General features: G+C 44.2%; 1 protein-coding gene across 3 annotated transcripts in view; it reads left to right on the forward strand.

Moving 5' to 3' along the window:
- PRKN (parkin RBR E3 ubiquitin protein ligase) overlaps positions 1–14,987 on the forward strand; it is a 951,947-nt gene that overhangs the window by 481,819 nt on the left and 455,141 nt on the right. For 2 of the 3 annotated variants that reach the window (XM_077348081.1, XM_077348089.1), the window contains exon 6: positions 12,871–12,945. The exons of the other annotated variant lie outside the window; for it this stretch is intronic. In XM_077348081.1, coding sequence (XP_077204196.1) covers positions 12,871–12,945 — 75 coding nt within the window. The remainder of the gene's footprint in view (positions 1–12,870; positions 12,946–14,987) is intronic. 3 annotated transcript variants of the gene reach the window in all.

A 14,987-nucleotide genomic window follows, 5' to 3' on the forward strand; every position in this document is an offset into this window, starting at 1 on the left:
TGTTTGTCTTGGTGAATGCTAAATCACCCTGCCGCAATGAGTTGCTGGAATGTTTCTGAAGAGTTCTTTATTTCTCTTATTGCTCCATAAAGTAATATATGTGCAGTCCAGAGAACAATTGTTTCACTCTTTCCTTTTGTCTGACCACCCCACAAGATGCAGCCAGACTCTTTTAGACATGCTGCCCTGCCCCCCCCATTGATACTGTCTTAGTTTAAATGTATGATTAATCCAGTTAACAAATCACATGTATAAGTATGCACATATATGCGTATGTTAGCTTATACCTTTGTTTCATGGGCTATAGAGACATATTAACTTCACGTGGGTGATTAATTGACAGTTACAGTTAGACAATAAGTTGCTGACAGTGCAGCCTTGAAAAACAGCCTGTAATGTTTGGGGGAGGTGTTCCCTCAGTGAGGACCTCTTGCCTCCAATGCAGAATATCTCCTCAAGTAACAGCCTTAATAATAAGATGTGTTGACCATGCTGCTTTGAATTTTGCTGAACCTCAATTTTTTTGGGAATTTGGGTTTTTGCAATAATAAAAATGCCTAACGCAAATTGAGAGAGAATAAAAAAGGGATGCACGGTACATAGAACAGAAAAAAATGAGGCTAGAGCCACTGTTTGTATCGTTAATGAATTTGTAATTCAATAATCACATTCCAATATGTGTAAAGCTACATACTTTTTTTTCTAAATAAGAATTCTACTCCTTTTTTCTAAAAATTGTATGTAGCGTTATACATATTTAAATTTGGTTATGGAACTGCCTTCTGTTTGTACAAATTCATAAATTGGATCACAATCTAAATATTATTGTTGATACTCATGCACAGTGGCTCTTGCTTCCTATTTTCTTTAATACAAATGGTGACCATTAAAAGAGGCTAGATTATTGGACTGTACTATATAATTGTAAAAATAGTTCCCACCTCATCACAGACCAACAGAGCAGCTTTGGCCAAGAGTCCCTTTAGCAACCTAAGATACCAACAGTGACCTTTTCTGACCCTGACCTAAGTTAGACATGAATTGGTGACTTCTGGCTAGATTATTTTATATGTGCTTGTGTGGTGGCCTTTGAAGCATTCCTTGTGATAGTCAACTAGTATTAAAACAGTTGCCTGGTTTTTAAATTGAGGCCATCTAGTTTAAATTCAGAGCCTCTTGTGGCGCAGAGTGGCAAGGCATCAGAAATGTTGTCTGAAAGCTCTGCCCATGAGGCTGGGAGTTCAAGGTTGACTCAGCCTTCCATTCTTCCGAGGTCGGTAAAATGAGTACCCAGCTTGCTGGGGGGTAAATGGTAATGTTTCAAGTGATTGCATATTATGGATTTTTATAGCTGATGTTCATTTTAAATTTGTTACTCTGTAAGCTACTAAAGAGCCTCTTGTGGCGCAGAGTGGTAAGGCAGCCGCCTGAAAGCTTTGCCCATGAGGTTGGGAGTTCAATCCCAGCAGCCGGCTCAAGGTTGACTCAGCCTTCCATCCTTCCGAGGTCGGTAAAATGAGTACCCAGCTTGCTGTAGGGTAAACGGTAATGACTGGGGAAGGCACTGGCAAACCACCCCGTATTGAGTCTGCCATGAAAACGCTGGAGGGCGTCACCCCAAGGGTCAGACATGACTCGGTGCTTGCACAGGGGATACCTTTACCTTTACCTTTAAGCTACTAAAGTCTGCTGTGACCAATAAGTGGGATCCAGATTTTTCAATAAATAATCATCAGATACACCAGCCCCTGCATAACTTGTTGTCTCAGACCCAATGACTCCTTAGCCAGTCAATGTATTTTTTTCAGCCATCTGTCTAACACTGTGAGAACAGGAGCCAAAGAGTTGCCAAGCGTTTGCCATGGTGCACTCTCAAAAGCTGCCCCCAACTGCAGTCCAGGAAGTGTTCCTTGTCCCTTTTAATGACCATCATGTTGGTTTTTAACCTCCTTCTGTGAGTGATTTGAAATCAAAGAAAGAATCTAAATTGATTGAATTTGTAAGAATGGTTATTTCTTTTCCTGACTCTCTTTACATGAAGTTCAAGGAGAAATACCATCATATGAACATACGTTGTTATGTAGATAACGTTCATTTATGTTATTAATCCTGTAGTTATGTCAATCTGTTCATTTATGTTTTTAATTCCAGTTACATAGAGCCATTCATTTATGTTACTAATCCCTGTGTAATTCTGTAACTATATAAACAATTGGTAAATAGCTTTGTCTTAAGTACTTGGTTAATGTATTTAAGGGGGAAGAAACATGCACGCAAACATTTGTAATTTGAATAGCAATGAGATGAATTATAGCCAGATGATTCACCTTTCTGAAATGTTCCATTTTTCATTAAGGCCCTTCGGTGTCTTAACCTGGGCCAAATAATGCAGATCTGATTGTTTGTTGAAATTAGGCCTGTAGTTAGCGGAAGATTCTCTACAGTAAACACTTAATAAATTTTTTAACAGTTGGGAGTCTAATTTGAAGGATAGATAGATATACATAATAACTGTATATTAGCATTGAAATTCACCATAAGATGATAGAGATAGATTTTTCAGTAGCTTAGAATCATAGAGTTGAAAGAGGCCATCTAGTCCAACCCCCTGCTCAACACAGGATCAGCCCAAAGCATCCTAAAGCATCCAAGAAAAGTGTGTATCCAACCTTTGCTTGAAGACTGCCAGTGACTGCCAGCTTGTACAAGATCAAAAGTTTTGTAATTTTTCTGGCACGCATGGGAATGCACTCTTGATGTAGAGCTAGGCAAAAGCTGTGAGTGGTGGCCTCAGATAGTACATATTTTAGAAGGGGGGCTCCAAATCAGATACTTTTGAAAGACTAGTTGGAGCAACACCTATTAGATTTTTCTTTGCCATCCAACAAGCCTTTATATTTTAATCTGCTGCAAAAGGGCATTCCTCACAACAATTTGACCACTAAGGAAGACCCCTCGGGGTCAAAACGCGTTGGTCTATTCTGTCTTGTGCAGTTAGACATGTGTTATTTTACTATATCATCAGGAGAGCTTTAAACTTAAGCCACAAGGGGAAGGAGACGTTCAACTTAGGGAGTGTAAGGAAGGAGACCGATTGGGGGCAGCCCAACCAGGAAGGCCAGCTCATAGGGAACCAAAAGCAAAAGGATTCAGATGCCTTTATAGAACCCCTGAAGCATGGGCAATAAGAAGAGCTGGAACTGTTCATGCTGATGGAAAGGTATGATCTAGTAGGCATCACAGAAACTTGGTGGAATGATTCTCATGACTGGAATGTAATGGTGGATGGATATGAACTGTTCAGAAAAAACAGAATAGATCGAAGAGGTGGAAGAGTGGCACTGTATGTGAGGAAAGGGCTTACCTTTCAGGAAATTCTAGTGAAGGAGAGTATATCTACAGTGGAAAGCATCTGGGTGAAAATAAGCGCAGGGAAAACAAACAGTGTGGTGATTGGTGTCTGCTACCGACTGCCTGACCAACAAGAGGATGTGGATGCTGCACTTTGTGAGCAGCTTGGGAAAATATCCAAGAGGCAGGACCTTGTCATCATGGGTGACTTCAATTTCCCAGATGTGTGCTGGGAAACAAACTCTACAAAGCGTCCTCAGTCATGCAACTTTCTGACCTGCCTGGCTGATAATTTCATTTATCAAATGGTAGATGAACCCACAAGAGGTTCAGCCATACTGGACTTAATACTGACCAACAGGCAAGAGTTAGTGGATGAGGTGAAGGAGGTGGGGACCCTAGGGGGAAGTGACCATGTCCTCATAGAATACCTTTTGAGATGGGGAGGCAAGGAAGCTTGTAGCCAGACACAGATGTTGGATTTTCGTAGGGCAAACTTTAATAAACTCAGAGACATGATGAGTGTCATACCATGGACGAGAATGCTGGAAGGGAAGGGAGCATGTGAAGGGTGGGTGCTACTCAAACAAGAGCTATTGCATGCTCAATCAATGACTATCCCAGAAAGACGAAAACACTACAGGAGCTCTAAGAAGCCTATTTGGATGGGAGGAACTAAGAAAGAAAAGGGAAATGTTCAGGAAATGGAGGGAAGGACAGAGCTCTAAAGAAGTGTAACTACAGGTTACTAGGTACTGTAGATCAATCATCACAAAGGCCAATGCTGAGAGTGAGCTAAGATTGGCTAGGTAAGCCCACTGTAACAAGAAAAGATTTTGCAGTTATGTGAGGAGCAAACGTAAAGGAGGCACCCACTGTTGGGTGCAGATTGACAAACTCTAATGGAGGATGCAGAGAAAGCAGAAAAGCTGAGTGCCTATTTTACATCTGTTTTTTTCCCCATGTCAAAGGGTTTAGGCACATCTAGAGATGGCTGTAGCCAAAGGATAGTGTCTGGGTGGCAGGTTAACATGGATAGAGAGGTTGTCGAGAGGCATTTAGCTGCACTGGATGAGTTCAAATCCCCTGGGCCGGATGAAATGCACCCAAGAGTGCTCAAAGAACTTTCTGGAGAACTTGCAGAACCCTTGTCCATCATCTTCGGGACCTCTTTAAGGACTGGAGATGTTCCGGAGGATTAGAAGACAGCAAACGTTATTCCCATCTTCAAAAAAGGGAGGAAGGATGATCTGGGTAACTACAGACCAGTGAGTTGTGGGTAAGATAATGGAGCAGATATTAAAGGGAGCGATCTGCAAACATCTGGAGGACAATTTGGTGATCCAAGGAAGTCAGCATGGATTTGTCTCCAACAGGTCCTGTCAGACCAACGTGGTTTACTTTTTTGATCAAGTAACAGGTTTGCTGGAAATACAGTTTATGTTGTTTACTTGGATTTAAGTAAAGCTTTTGATAAGGTTCTCCATGACGTTCTGATGGATAACTTGAAGGACTGCAATATGGATTTTCAGATAGTTAGGTGGATAGGGAATTGGTTAGAGAACCGCACTCAAAGAGTTGTTGTCAATGGTGTTTCATCAGACTGGAGGGAGGTGAGTAGCGGGGTACCTCAGGGCTCGGTGCTCGGTCTGGTACTTTTTAACATATTTATTAATGATCTAGACTAGATGAGGGGGTGGAGGGACTACTCATCAAGTTTGTAGATGACACCAAATTGGGATGACTGGCAAATACTCCAGAAGATAGAGACAGCATTCAACGAGATCTGAACACAATGGAAAAATGGGCAAATGAGAACAAGATGCAACTTAATAAAGATGTTTAAAGTTCTGCATTTGGGTCAGAAAAATGCCTACTGGATGGGAGATACGCTTCTAGATAAGACTGTGTGTGAACGAGACCTTGTGGTACTTGTTGATTGTAAGCTAAACATGAGAAGGCAGTGTGATGCAGCGGTAAAAAAGGCAAATGCCATTTTGGGCTGTATCAACAGGGGCATCACATCAAAATCACAAGATGCCATAATCCCATTGTATACGGCACTGGTCAGACCACACCCGGAGTACTGTGTGCAGTTCTGGAGGACTCACTTCAAGAAGGACGTAGATAAAATTGAAAGGGTACAGCGGAGAGCAATGAGGATGATCTGGGGCCAAGGAACCAAGCCCTATAAAGATAGGTTGAGGGACTTGGGAATGTTCAGCCTGGAGAAAAGGAGGTTGAGAGGGGACATGATAGCCCTCTTTAAGTATTTGAAAGGTTGTCACTTGGAGGAGGGCAGGATGCTGTACCCGTTGGCTGCAGAGGAAAGGACACGCAGTAATGGGTTTAAACTACAAGTACAACGATATAGGCTAGAGATCAGGAAAAAAAATTTCACAGTCAGAGTAGTTCAGCAGTGGAATAGGCTGCCTAAGGAGGTGGTGAGTTCCCCCTCACTGGCAGTCTTCAAGCAAAGGTTGGATACACACTTTTCTTGGATTCTTTAGGATGCTTAGGGCTGATACTGCGTTGGACTAGATGGCCTGTATGGCCCCTTCCAACTCTATGATTCTATGATTCTAAAGGCCTCCTGTCACTCAAAGGTCAATGTCTTCTTCATACATCCTATGTGGGGTAGTTGTGGTGAAGTAGCAGTAGGTATCATATAGCAAGGAACTCAGTTTTGGTGTTTTTTTTTGTTGTTGTTTTTTAACAAAATATCTGGTCTTGTTTCTAAAGTCCCCCTTTTAAACAGGACGATTAGAAAAAGTTGTTTAGAAAAGGCCCATTTATAAACTTTGATGATGAAATAGAAACTCCATATTCAGGTGCTTTTTCAATCCATGGGTTCAGGAGCACAGACATTGGAATTGCTGCAAGCTCTTTATTGGTGAAGACATGTGATACAAGTAGCACCAAGACTTCACTGAAAAATCCCACAATATACCCCCCCATATATACAGCACAATACATCACCAACATCTGCAGATGATTGGATATCCTAAGGATCCCTGGAGGATCCCTGGATTGGATATCCCTGGAGGATCCTGCTATGAGCTGACCAAGCAAGCTGTGGCTAGTCTGTTTGAATCCACTGGATCCCATGGGGAAGCCAGCTAGCTAACAGCCAATCAGAAGCTGGAGAGACCTCGGTGGGCCTTTTTGGAAGTGGAGGGGGTGCTGGCCGGAACTCCATTACCCCTGCCCCAAAAATGTCTGCCAAGGCCTCTTCAGGCCTGGGTGGGCCTTTTCAGGGTGGGGGGAGCACTGGTGGGGACCCCTTTTCTCCACACTCACCACCAAGAGTTGCTTAGGGTGGCGTGAGAGTTGGTAGGGACTGGTTCACCCTCTCCCCTCTGACAGCACTGCCAAGGCCCCAAGTTCTACTTGGGGTGGGGGTAAGTGCGGGTGGGGGATCTCTCCTTCCCCCACCCCCACTAGGCCCCCAGTCCCATGCACTCTGCCCTCCCTCCCAGCTCTCGCTTACTGGGCTGGTACTTCTTCCAGATAGAAGAAGTTAGAGGGGGATGCAGCCAGGGGTGGGACATCCCTCCGGATGGGCCGTTTGTTGGACAGCCAGTCAGGGATGGGACGGCTGGGACAGATAAACTGATAGGTAGGTGATGAATCCCAACTCTTCCCAGAACCCTCTTACAATTTTATTTATATGTTCAGATAGCTATATATGCATTGTACATATATGGGGATGGGTCTCACCTAATATTTCCACTGAAATAATGGAGGGGTTACTAATTCCACCCTCCTGATGCAGACCTCTGACCATCTCATCCTGTTTACCAGCATTCCCCGCCCCTCCCCACAAAACAGTGTTTTGGGGAGCATTTGGGGCTGTAATAGGATGGGAGAGAAAAGGAATTCATACTCTGCTCGAAAAATATGTCCATCAGCTATGATTTATCTGTGCGATCCAAGTCATGGTTTTCTGCACTTTTCAGTTCCTGAACATATTTATATCTTTCCCTCTCTTCAACATTATACATGTGCATTGATTGATTAAATACTGCCTGCCAAAAGTGGGAGGAATACTGCAATGAGATGGGACATAAGATTGCATAAAGATTCTCTGGGAATGTTGTTGTTGTTGTTTTTTGCCTGTGAAAACAAGCACTTCTGTACTTTAAAAAAGCAACGTCCCACAAAAGTACTGACTTGATTAAATCCAATTGCATGTACATTTTCCCCGTGGTGTATCAACCCTCCATCCCACAGTCGGGATGTCTATCATCATTTCATATTTTACGATGCACATTTTCCTGAACAATGAAAAAAGAGAGAGCAGGTGGGCATGTACACAACTATATTTCCCTACCATATTCTGCATGATCATATCACTTCTGTACTAGAAGGGTACTAGAAGGAATGTTTTAGGGGATTATCAATGGTAACAAAGTTAGTGGCTTGAGATTTCCCAGAATTCTTAATGATCCCCAGGCTACAGAGATCACTTCCTCTAGAAAAAATGGCTGTTTTGGAAGGTGGACTCTGTGGTATTATACCTTGCTGTAGTCCTTCACCTCCCCAAACTCCACCCTCTCCAGCCCTCCACCCTCAAAATCTCCAGGAGGTTCATAACCTAATGATCGCATCCTTAATTCCAGGGGCAAGTTTGGAACTAGAACTTCCTTGGGTCCTGACACAACAGCATCAAAGGTCTATGAAAGCCCCTCCTAATGGTTTCCTTATTGCAAGGTCATACCGCTGCTGCTGCAGCTACCAGTTATATTTGAGGAAAAGAGACAGGGTAATGAAGGGATTCACAGTGGATGGATTGGGAGACCTCCAACCACACTACTGGCTTGATTGATTTAAAATATCCATGCAATGCTTTTCTTATTTGCTCAAGCTGATTTACAAACATTTTTTTAAATCACAAGACAGCCCCAATTATCAATAAATCAGCACACAAAAATATACTTAAAAGTTTAAACAGAAGCAATAGACCATTCTGAAGTTGCAGCTGGCATACACAAAGGGTATCCCAAACAAGATGGTTTCACCATGGTATCATTAGGAGAACGGTGGCACTGAACTTCATATTGGGCTCAGAAATCAAACTATATTACTTTTGGGGAAAATATCTTTCAACCAGTACCTATTGTACATCAAGCCAGCAAACCTATAGAAGAGAACCAGCAACCCTATAGAGTCACCTGGGCTACACTGAGTTAATGTCCTTCAGGATTGCAGCCAAGTTTTAAATCAGAAATCTGGCATTATTTTGTAGAGGAACTGTCATTCCCATTTGCAATAATGAGGCTATTAACCATAACACTATGCTTTTTCTTAAAGAGAAAAAATATATAAATTACATGAATGAATAAATAAATAGAAAGTGAACATATACATCTATTGGCTGCCTTACAAAAAACAATAATTAACTTTCTATTAATATTTTGCACCACATTCTAATCAGAACAAATATACATTTAAGAATGAAAAATTAATTAGTAACATTTTTACAAATTGAATATTAATTACACAAGATAGAAGTTATAACATCTGGTCTCTGGAGATAACGACAGATCTAACTACTTCAAGAAACATCCATGGATTACATGCACGGTTTTCCATATAAACTATTTCCCTCTTGACTTACAAGAGTCACAATGAAACAAAGCAGTCTTTATTCACTGGGAACTGCATAGCACCTAAAGGCTAACTCCTCCAAATAATACCCCAATTTGTATCACCTAATATCTAAATTTTATAATGCAAATAGTAGCAAAGTGAAGGGCAGGAGGTCTCCTGTGGATCAGGGAAGCCTAGGAAGTGAGCTGGGCTCCTAGGGTCAGTGCTGTGCATGCAGATGCAGCTTTGCCTCCCATGTGGAGAGGGGGTTATCTTCCATCTGCACATCACACACCATCCTATCCTCATCCACAGCACCTCCACCTCCTCCTCGCATCCCTGCGTGTGAGGGGACACTGCCCCCACACCCGACCCTGGCCATGATTACAGTGGCGGCAAAGTTGGTTGTCTCTCCGGTGCTTCCTGCCTCTTCCTTTCCCTTTCCTGGAAATACTGTTGTTCCAAGTGGCTGCCAGCAGGCTCCAGGAAAGAAGCTTCTCCCCAGGGGGCATGTGGTTCTGAGGCTGCCATTGACACCATCACCACTGCAGGCTCGGTGGGGATATGGAGAGCTGGAGCCAAGCTGTTGATACCTCCAAACTTCCATTACCACTTTGGACACATCAAGCTCATCAACCTTACCCACTTAAGTTCTGTCGGCTATTCCCCATCCTGTCAAGTGCCCAGAAGTGGCATTGGGGGGGAGGGGTAGACCTGTGATTGGTTCTCAGGAGATGAGTGCCCTCTCACTATTGGAGGCTTTTGAATGTTCAACATGTTATCAGAAGGACAATCACATTTTTATATGGTATGATGATGTAGCATCTCTGTTGTGAACAGAAGAACACATTATCCAAATACATAAAACTGAAAGTGGGCTGAAAGCCATTCCCTCTAGTATGAGTGTGCAAATCTCATTAAACTTAATACTGGGATTTGTTAAACCAATTAACCAATAAAGATTGCAAGCAGATGAACCTTTTTAACTGTTGAACCCTAAGAACACTCATCAAAGAGATACTGGATTCTATGTATTAGAAACATAGAATCATAGAAACACAGAGTTGGGCCATACAGGCCATCTAGTCCAACCCCCTGCTCAACGCAGGATCAGCCCAAAGCATCCTAAAGCATCCAAGAAAAGTGTGTATCCAACCTTTGTTTGAAGACTGCTAGTGAGGGGGAGCTCACCACCTCCTTAGGCAGCCTATTCCACTGCTGAACTACTCTGACTGTGAAATTTTTCCCCCTGATATCTAGCCTATATAGTTGTACTTGTAGTTTAAACCCACTACTGCGCGTCCTCTCCTCTGCAGCCAACAGAAACAGCATCCTGCCCTCCTCCAAATGACAACCTTTCAAATACTTAAAGAGGGCTATCATGTCCCTTCTCAACCTCCTTTTCTGGCTTAGAGTTGCAATGTAAAAGTAAAAGTTGTTAAAAAAGACGACAATGTTTTCTGATAGTGTGACAAGGATGGGCCAGAGCCAGCCCCCTGGTTTATTTTCAATATTGCAAAATCAAAAAAGGAAACAAAAACCCAACCTGAACAGAACATCAGGAACCCAAAGGTTGGGCTGCAGCAATAATATTAATCTTTACAAATCTTTATTAAACGAAGTGCACTGATTCAATATATTAAAAACATAGAAGAAGAAGAAGAAACAGAGTTGGAAGGGGCCATACAGCCCATCTAGTCCAACCCCCTGCTCAACGCAGGATCAGCCCGAAGCATCCTAAAGCATCCAAGAAAAGTCTATATCCAACCTTTGTTTGAAGACTGCCAGTGAGGGGGAGCTCACCACCTCCTTAGGCAGCCTATTCCACTGCTGAACTACTCTGACTGTGAAATTTTCCCCCTAATATCAAGCCTATATCGTTGTCCTTGTAGTTTAAACGCTGCGTGAAAGGACTGCATGTAGTTTAAACCCTGCGTGAAAGGACTGCGTGTCCTTTCCTCTGCATCATCCTCGTTGATCTCCTCTGTACCCCTTCAATTTTATCTACGTCCTTCTTGAAGTGCATCATACTGCCTGCTCATGTTCAGCTTACAATCCACAAGTACCCCAAGGTCTCGTTCACACACAGTGTCACCTAGAAGCGTATCCCCTATCCAGTAGGCATGCTTTTCATTTTTCTGACCCAGATGCAGAACTTTAAACTTACCTTTATTAAATTGCATCTTGTTCTCATTTGCCCATTTTTCCATTGTGTTCAGATCTCGTTGAACTCTGTCTCTATCTTCCGGGGTATTTGCCATTCCTCCCATTTTGTTGTCATCTGCAAACTTGATGAGTAATCCCTCCACCCCCTCATCTAGATCATTAATAAATATGTTAAAAAGTACTGGGCCGAGCCCCAAGCCCTGAGGTACCCCGCTACTCAACTCCCTCCAGTCTGATGAAACACCATTGACAAGAACTCTGAGTGCGGTTCTCTAACCAATTCCCTATCCACCTAACTATCTGAAAATTCAGATTGCAGTCCTTCAATTTATCCATCAGAACATCATGGGGAACCTTATAAAAAGTTTTACTAAAATCCAAGTAAACGACATCAGCCGAATTTCCACGATCCAGCAAACCTGTCACTTGGTCAAAAAAGGACACCAGGTTGGCCTGACAGGACCTGTTGGAGACAAATCCATGCCTTTGTTTGCTTATATATTTGTTTGTTTTTACACCTTCCCCTTAAACTTCTCCCTCAGGCATCTAGCTACCCCTCCAATTTTTACCTCAGTATTGCAGCTTGGATATTTCAATCTCCGCTATCTTCCCCTTTCTTCCCTGACTTTTCCAATAACTTCCAGCAAGTCTGTCCTTTGAAGTCAGTGCCCTTGAAAGTGCCACAGACTTGAGGTTCAAAACCTGACTTTGTGAGCATGGGTGAATCTAAACATATGAAGCTGCCTTACAGTATTTCTTATCATAGCCCTGTTAGCAAAGTAGTGTTTATTCAGACTAACAGGTGAGTACCAGGCAGAGCTTTGTTTATTTTTGTTTCTTCACACACACAGAGCTCACTATCAAAGATCCTTTAATTGAATGAACTAAGGAGTGAACATAGAATCGCTAATATAAAACATGCTGAGAAATGACAGCCTTCTGTTCACTTCAGGGATATCTCTTATAAGGGACCCAAATGGCTTCTTTTGAGCCAGTACTAATTTTAGTCCAAACTGAAAAAATTCAACCATTTGGCTGGTACAAAACTGTAATCTTTATGGTAATTTATTTTGTAGATGTTGCTTTCATATCTTTACCATGCAAACATAAAGCAAAATGTTTATCTGGAACCCGTTTTGGTTTATGTTTGCATGGTGAAGATATGAAAGCAATATCTGTAACCGCTCTGCGGGAGCGGTATAAATAAAATGCTAACGGTCCTTGGGGTGGGCCCTGTCCGTGCTTTGCTCCTGCCGATTGAGCCCTCCGCTTGTCATTCCAAAGCCAGAGCGCCCTGGCCTGACAAGTCAGGAGTCATGAAGGCCTCCCAACCCACCGACCCCCCCAACGTCCGCCGGCCCAGCCTGTTAGAGGTGGAAGGGGGGCTTTGCCCCCCCAATGGGACAGCCGCGTCACCGATGTGGCGGCCCTGTCCCTTTGCCCGCCCCGCCACCCCACCGCCTCCTGCCAGCCGCCCGGGGCTGGGAGCCTTCGGCCCCAGCAAAGGGACAGCCCCCTTTCCCGGTCCCAAAGTCCCGCAGCCCCGCAGCCCCGCAGCCCACCCCGCAGCCCTTTGGCTCCGGCAAATGGACAGCCCCGCCAAATCACTGACACTGCGGCGCTGTCCCTTTCCCGGCTCGAAGACCCGCGGCCACCTGGCAGCCACCTGGCCCCACCAGCCCTCGGCCCCGACAAAGGGACAGCCCCAGTGCTTCACTGACATGACGGCCCTCTCCCTTTGCCTTCCCTGAACACCTGCAGGCACCCATTAGCCAGTCATGGGACTCGGCACTGCTCCCAAACAACAGACCACCGCGGGAGGCAACGACGACGCAGGTAGGCAGCCACTCCTCTCGACCCCCCAACCTCCCCCCGCCACCCCCAACACTCGCCCCCACACTCCGCCGCCACGTCTCTGCCCCAAACACCCACCCACCCCTCTCGACCCCGCACGCTTCCCCACCCCCCCAACTCGCCCCCGTGCTCTGCTGCTGCTTCCCCGCCCCCAAACACCCAGCCACACACCCTTTTCTTCCCTTAACTCTTCCCCCTCACTACTCGCCCCCCAACACCCGCTCAGCAGCCCCTTCCCCCTTCCTTCCACCCCTGCCCCGTCCCCTTCCATTCCACCTGCCTGCCTGCCTCCCTGCCTGCCTGCCTGCCTCCCTCCCTCCCTCCTTCCATTTCTCTCTCTCCTTTCTGCCTCTCTCTCTTTGCCTCTTTCTCTCTCTCTCCCTTCCTCTCTCCCTTCCTCCCTTTCTTTCTTCTACCCATCCATCCATCCATCCACACACCCATTATTCTCGTTTCTCGCTCCCATCCATCCTTTTCTCTTCTGCCTTTCTTTCTTCCATTCTTCCTCCCTATGCTAACTCTCCTATCTCCCCTTCTCTGCCTCTCTCTCACTTTCTCTCTCTCTCTCTCTCTCTCTTTCTCCCTTTCTCTATACCTGGCTGCCTGCCTTCCTAGCTCCATCCATCCCAGGGGGGGCAAGGGGGGAGCCTCCTGTACCCACTCACTGCCCAATAGTGTCCACTGTATTTTCTATACAGCGGGCTTAATTTCTAGTCTACAAAATAAATTACCATAAAGATTACAGTTTTGTACCAGCCAACTGGTTGTATTTTTTCAGCTTGGATCATTCCATTCAGCCAGCCCTAATTTTAGTCCATGCTGAATGCATAGTGCTTGCAATTTTCATAACAGCTTTGGGAAACTGAAGTCTAGAAAAATTACACACAGAATTGTAAGCTTTCTCCATTGTCCTACCACCGCATTCAAAAATGTTTTAATCCCTCCCCCCTCCATCTCTCTCTCTCTCTCTCTCTCTCTCTCTCTCTCTCTCTCTCTCTCTCTCTCTCTCTCTCAAAGGTCAGAGTTGATAACTGAGACCAAGTATATTGTAATGGGACAGCCTAGATGAAGAAGTGGCAAAGGAGAGAAAGAAAGATCCCAAAGAGCTTTTATCATGAATAGCAGGCCTTTCTTACTTGTAGCCAGAGGCATTATGAAAAGGGCATTGGGTTGAATCAGTCAGTGTATAGCTAGAAAGCGGATATTGGAGACACTCAGACTTTTCTTTAAAAAAAAATCTTTTTGTTGATAGTATTGTTGAGTATTTCATAGGAGCCTGGAAATATTTTGAGTAAACTCAAAGACCAACACCATGAACAGCAATACTTACACAGTCTGTTATCCAACAAAACAAAATCAGAGTCCAGTGGCATGTTTAAGACCAAGAACAAAGATTTATTCAAGGCATGAGCTTTTGAGTGCAAGCACTCTTCCTCAGCCTGTTATGTAATATTCCAGCAAATCTGACTCGTTGCTTTCCCCCTCTCTTTCCCAGTGGCTTATGACTGACATTTCCTCCCAAATTCAGATATCTGTTGTGTTGCCTGACCTAAAATCTGTACAGCCAAGATTACCCGAAAATGTGGAAATTCTTAATTGAATAAGAAAGAAATATGTGCGTATGGTTTGCAAAGTGTTTGGTGGGTGTTTGGAATGTGGCTTTCATGGAACTGGGAAACCGGTGCCTTCCCCCCCCCCCCCACGGCTCTGGCTGCTTTGGGCTGGAACGGCCACTTCGGGGGCTGATGCGCACAACCCTACTCCTTACCTTTTTGCTGTCTCGCTCTTGACTGCTGCCTTTTCTTCTCACCCTCCACAACTGCTACTGGAAATGGCGGAAGAGAGCAACGTGCTTTATATGTGACTCTCTTCCACCTGTCAATCAATCCAGGCAACCAATCCCCTTTCTCCATGCTTTAAAAGTCCCACAATGTAATTTATACATCTCTGTATAAATACACATGCATCTGAATGCCACCCTTTATAGAATCACGAGTCTTGATACTTTAAAAATTTAATCTCAT

The sequence above is a fragment of the Paroedura picta genome, chromosome 1 (genome assembly GCF_049243985.1).
Source record: "Paroedura picta isolate Pp20150507F chromosome 1, Ppicta_v3.0, whole genome shotgun sequence".
Classification (NCBI taxonomy): domain Eukaryota; kingdom Metazoa; phylum Chordata; class Lepidosauria; order Squamata; family Gekkonidae; genus Paroedura; species Paroedura picta.